This window comes from Propithecus coquereli, unplaced genomic scaffold, assembly GCF_000956105.1.
Source record: "Propithecus coquereli isolate 6110/MARCELLA unplaced genomic scaffold, Pcoq_1.0 Scaffold18, whole genome shotgun sequence".
Taxonomy (NCBI): domain Eukaryota; kingdom Metazoa; phylum Chordata; class Mammalia; order Primates; family Indriidae; genus Propithecus; species Propithecus coquereli.
The window spans coordinates 841,439-847,014 of NW_012142745.1; the positions used below are offsets into that span (position 1 = coordinate 841,439).

Here is a 5,576-nt window from a genome sequence, read left to right on the forward strand (position 1 = left end):
TGCAAGTATAATTTGGATATGTAGGATTTCCTCTCATCCTCTTAATATTGGACCACACTGTACTTATTGCTCTGCAACTGTCTTTAAAAAAATGGACTCGTACTCAGCTTGCTTAGGAATGGTAACAGGTTTGGGGGACAGCTGAGGGTGGGGGCAGGCCCTGAACATTCAACCCCTCTATGGGAAGAATGTTCACACCCAGCAGAGCATCTCTGCCTACCCAGGGTGGGCGCCTGACCATCTACCCCATGGCTATGGCAAGAGGGTCTAGGGCATCTGCCTGGTGGGCCTCGAGTGCCCTTGACTCACTGAGCCAAGCAGAGGCTTACATGTGTGCTGCTCCTCTGTGTCCCTGCAGGGAGGGACAGCATTGGTACAAGCTGCGCCAGGCTCTGAACCAGCGGTTGCTGAAGCCAACTGAGGCTATGCTGTATACGGATGCTCTCAATGAGGTGGTTGATGACTTTATGATTCGACTGGACCAGCTTCGGGCACAGAGCACTTCGGGGGACCATGTGCCTGACGTGGCTCACTTCTTCTACTACTTTGCCTTGGAAGGTACCCTTGCTGGGAGAGGGGCTGGATGTGGGAATGGGTCAGAGGTGGTCCCCCTCTGCAAGTCTCCCTGGGTTCTGTGTGCCCTGTCTCTGCCTCCTGTGATGGCCTCTGTGCACTACCTAGCTATTTGCTACATCCTGTTTGAGAAACGTATGGGCTGCCTGGAGCAATCCATCCCTGAGGACACCGCGACCTTCGTCAGATCTGTTGGGCTCATGTTCCAGAACTCAGTCTATGCCACCTTCCTTCCCAAGTGGACCCGTCCCCTGCTGCCCTTCTGGAGGTGGTACCTGGATGGTTGGAACATCATCTTCTCCTTTGGTGAGGAGCACTGGGGGCCAGGGAAGAAGGATGGAGGTGGCTCCCAGGTCTGTGCATTAGCAGTCTCTCCCAGGACCTTCTCCCTCATGCTACCAGCTGTTGGAGTGGCTGTTGGTCCCTGAAGATCATGACTTTTGATTTTGTCCTTTCCTTTTCTCCATTGCCCTCACAGGGAAGAAGCTGATTGATCAGAAACTCAAGGAGGTGGAGGCCCAACTACAGACAGCAGGGCCAGATGGGGTCCAGGTGTCTGGGTACCTGCACTCCCTGCTGACCAGCGGGAAGCTCAGTCCTCATGATGCCTTGGGCAGCCTGCCTGAGCTGCTTCTTGCTGGAGTGGACACGGTGTGTGAGGGGGGCCCAGTGAGGAGACCAGGGCTCCCAGCTCCCATCCTGAACCAATTCCCCATCATCCCTCACCTGGCGCTGACCTTTATCTCTCCAAGTACTTGCTTCTTTTTCGTGGAAGCAGTACTAGCAGGAAAACAGAGGGCTCAGCCAGCCCAGCTGAGGTGGGCAGGGAATGGTCCTTTTGTAAGGGGGATTCCATCACCTCCTGGAGCCTCCTCGCTCTCCCTGACAGCTGGGAAATTTCATCTCACATCTAATCTGATTGTCCCTTGCTGGAATTTAAGTGGAGAGTTGGGAGCTTGTCCACAAGCACCTTCTTTCTCTATTGGACTTATTTCCAGCACTTTTGTTCTGTTGGGTTTCTCTTTGCTGCAGTCCCCTGCTGTTGCTAAGATGCTATCCTCCATCATGTTGGTCCTCATCCCACTGTGGATTCTTGTTTGGCACAGAGGTCCCCACGATCCCTCATGCCTTTTCCTGCCATACTTGTGGCAAATTGATGCTCTCCTACATTTTGCACGCATTCACTCATACACCCTCCCACTACTGGCCTGTTTCTTAGAAATCCCTTTTCACTTCATCTCCCACTCTACCTCCTAGACATCCAACACGCTGACATGGGCCCTGTACCACCTCTCAAAGAACCCAGAGATCCAGGCGGCCTTGCATGAGGAAGTGGTGGGCGTGGTGCCAGCTGGGCAGGTGCCCCAGCACAAGGACTTTGCCCACATGCCCTTGCTCAAAGCTGTGCTTAAGGAGACTCTGCGGTAGGGTGCTGTTCTCAGGAGCACAGGGTCTATGTGTGGGAGGAATCAGAGGTGGGAATGGGAGTGGGGACCAGCAGGCTGGGGCGAGGGAGAGGGTGAGATGGGAGAGGTGGGGAAGGCGTGGGCATGCTGCCCTCCTTGCATCCACAGGCAGACCCTATACTTTCTTTTCCCTGCAGCCTCTACCCTGTGGTTCCCACAAACTCCCGGGTCATCATGGAAAAGGAGGTTGAAGTTGGTGGCTTCCTATTCCCCAAAAATGTGAGTGGGGCTAGAGAACCCGAGTGCCCAGGGGTGCCCTGCAGCCCCTAGCTGATGGATTCATGCTGCCCATTCTTCCTCTATAGACCCAGTTTGTGTTCTGCCACTATGTGGTGTGCCGGGACTCCAGCACCTTCTCTGAGCCTGAGAGCTTCCAGCCCCACCGCTGGCTCAGGAACAGCCAGCCTGATAGCCCCAAGACCCAACACCCGTTTGGCTCTGTGCCCTTTGGCTACGGGGTCCGGGCCTGCCTGGGCCGCAGGATTGCAGAGCTGGAGATGCAGCTACTACTGGCAAGGGTGAGCCAGGAGAGGCTGGAGGGGGTGTATGGGCCAGGGAGCGGTGAAGGAGACCTGGGGTGGAGAGAAAGGGAGGCACAGAGTAGGAGTGTGCAGAGGGATGGGGGACTCTAACCACCCCACATGGTCTTGACCTCCCAGCTGATCCAGCACTACGAGGTGGTCCTGGCCCCAGAGACAGGGGAGGTGAAGAGTGTGGCCCGCATCGTCTTGGTTCCCAATAAGAAAGTGGGCCTGCATTTCCTGAAGAGACAGTGCTGAGCTGGACCCCTGCATTCCTGGGGCTTGTCCCAGAGGTTCCAGCCCTGGCACAGTAGTTCCTGGACGCTGCCATGTCTCAGATGAAGAGGGAGAGAAAGAGGCTGCCAGATTCAAGAGGCTGGATGAACTCAGTGCGCTTCCCCAGAACCCTGAGCTTTTGTCACTTTTATTATTTCGAGCAACTCCCTCTCACATAAAAGGCCACTCCCTTATCGCATTGCTGTCCTTGAGCACAATATAAAATAAAGGAACTTTTATTAATTATTGGTGAACTTATTCTTTTTGACTACCCAGACTTTGAACCCCTTTCTGTATTTGGGGAGTGCTCTTTCTCCACTGAATCATGGTGGGAGACACAGCTGCCTCCCTCCTTGGAAGCTGAGAACACCCTGTGCTTCCCCAGACCTCACAGAGAGGCCTTAGCTTCACATGGCGCCAGCTGAGGCCATGCCAGAGGAGGAGCTGCAGAGTGACTCCTGAGCACCCGAGAGTGGCACTGTATCAGTCAAGTCGCAGTTGTAGATAATAGAAAGCACCCTATTTGAACAGCACATAGGCATGCTACATAAGGTGCTACAAAACTGTTGGAAGAGCTCTAGCTAGATCAGGCTAGAGTTGACCTCTAGCAGGCACCAACCACCTTGGGGAGCACCTCCTTGGCCATCCCCCAATCAGGGGGATGAGAATCAAGACATTATCACCATAACTACTGGCTCTGGAGTGACTTCATGTCAACTAGGTCTCTGCTGGCAAAAAAAAAAAAAAAAGATGACCCCCCATCCTGCCTTCAATACCCATGCTGCCAGTAGTAACTGGACTGGGGCCTCTGCTAATGCCCCCTGACTGCCCTGACAGCAGGGAGAGCAGAAGCCTCTGCCTCACTTCCACCTTCCAAATCTCTCATGCACATCTGGGAGGTGGAACCAAAGTCCCACCTGGAACACTAGCTGCAAGGGAGTCTGGGCATTGCCATTGTTAGCTTTCCAGTCTCTTTAGGACAGGAAGCCCGCTAGAAGGAAAGTGGGCTGCACTGAGATCCAGCGCACCATACCACATGCCTGGAAACCCAGTGAGTCCCTGCCCCAGGAGTAGATTTCAGCTGAGTCATAGAGAAAAAAATAAAGTTCATATTCTTATGCCTATGGGAATCAGAGTTTTAACCCATTTTAAAAATTGTGTCACTGCCCTGTTTAAAATCCTTCAGAGGCTGCCCTCAGTCCTCAGGCCAAGTCCAAAGTCTTTACTGCAGCTTATAAGATTTCACTGTGCTCTGGCACCCTCCCTGACTGTGGACACTCTTTCCACAGCTGAACCTGAGTTCCTTGCATCTCCCTGAGCACATTATGCTCTTCCCAGCCTCAATACTTGGTACTTACTGTCCCCACTCTTGGAACACCCTCTTCCTCCAACTGTCATGTCATCCAGAGAGCTTGTTCTTCCTTAGGATTCAGCTCAAATGTCACTGCCTCTGCGAAGTTCTCCCTGACCTCTCTGAGCAATCCTGAGCACTTCCTCTTGTGTCCTCCTTACCCCTCCCCCTGTTACAGAACTGAGCACTCAGCATGTCTACCTTGTTGCTGACCCACTGTCTCCCTGACCTGCTGCGAACCCCCTGGAGGGCACAAATCAAGCTCCTCTAATTTTGGATCCCAGCATCTAACTGTGTCTAGCCCCTAGAAGGTGCTTAATAAATGTTTGCCGAACGAGACTGGAATAGGAGGGAGAGAAGAGGGGAGGACCCAGAGCTTTCTGCATTGAGCAGAGGAACCTAGACGGATGGGAGGAACTCCTGATTAGCAGGGCAGGCTCTCGACCCCACTTGTGCAGTGGGTTCACCGGTGGGAGCTGCCTATGAAGTACAGAGGATGGGGGCTGGGCTCAGAGGGTGCCAAGATTTCTGTCACAAAGTCAACCAGCGTGGACTTCTGCCTTTCCCTGTGTTCTGCTCCTTCAAATCAGCTAGGATGAGCTGCCGAAGCCACGTGAACCCCCGAGTGCTGGCACTTGGGTGGGGGAGGGTGTGTGTGATGTGACTTGGATTGGGGTTTTGTAGCAAGCGCATGTCAGTGTTCATGGTCTGCAGCTCAGTTAATGAACTTGTAGGCTAATCTCACATCAAAATCTATGAAGATCTTGTCTATCCACACCACAGGATATTGTTATCCATCCATAAAAAAGGAATGAAGTACTGATTCGTGCTGCCTTATGGATGAACCTTGAAAACATTATGATGAGGTAAAGAAGCCAAAAAAAAAAAAAAAAGGACCGTATGTTGTACAATCCCACGCACACCAAATGTCCAGAATAGGCAAATAATCTATACAGACAGAAAGTAAATTATTACTGCCAAGGGTGAGGGAAGGGAAGAGGGGGTGTGACTGTTAATGGGCCCCCAGGATTTCTTTTTGGGGTGATGACTACATTCTGGAATTAAATAGTGCCTAACTTTGTAAATACACGAAATATCACTGAATTGTACATTTTGAAAGGGTAAATTATATGGTATATAAATTATATCTCAAGTGAAAAAAAAAAACCATGAAGATCAGTTTGGTAAGATTATTGTAGAAATAACTGCCAATGTAGTCAATAACTCCAGAATTTTCCTGAGGGTCACTGATGCCTTGGAATTCGGAGGCGGCGCTGCCCTACAGAGCCTAAAATCCAGCCTCAAATAGGAAGTTACAAATGCAGAGGGGAAATGAGCTAAGCAGATTGGTGAAGCAAGGAAGTCCTCGTGAGGGTGACCGAAAGAGCA

At 51.8% G+C, this 5,576-nt stretch overlaps 1 protein-coding gene across 1 annotated transcript in view; it reads left to right on the plus strand.

The window, feature by feature from the left end:
* LOC105808833 (sterol 26-hydroxylase, mitochondrial) overlaps positions 1 to 3,086 on the plus strand; it is a 33,107-nt gene extending 30,021 nt beyond the window's left edge. The window contains exons 4-10 of the mRNA XM_012642593.1: positions 359 to 558; positions 682 to 879; positions 1,052 to 1,224; positions 1,831 to 1,997; positions 2,177 to 2,258; positions 2,345 to 2,557; positions 2,699 to 3,086. Coding sequence (XP_012498047.1) covers positions 359 to 558; positions 682 to 879; positions 1,052 to 1,224; positions 1,831 to 1,997; positions 2,177 to 2,258; positions 2,345 to 2,557; positions 2,699 to 2,818 — 1,153 coding nt within the window. The 3' untranslated portion in view covers positions 2,819 to 3,086. The remainder of the gene's footprint in view (positions 1 to 358; positions 559 to 681; positions 880 to 1,051; positions 1,225 to 1,830; positions 1,998 to 2,176; positions 2,259 to 2,344; positions 2,558 to 2,698) is intronic.
* The last annotated feature ends 2,490 nt before the right edge of the window (positions 3,087 to 5,576 follow it).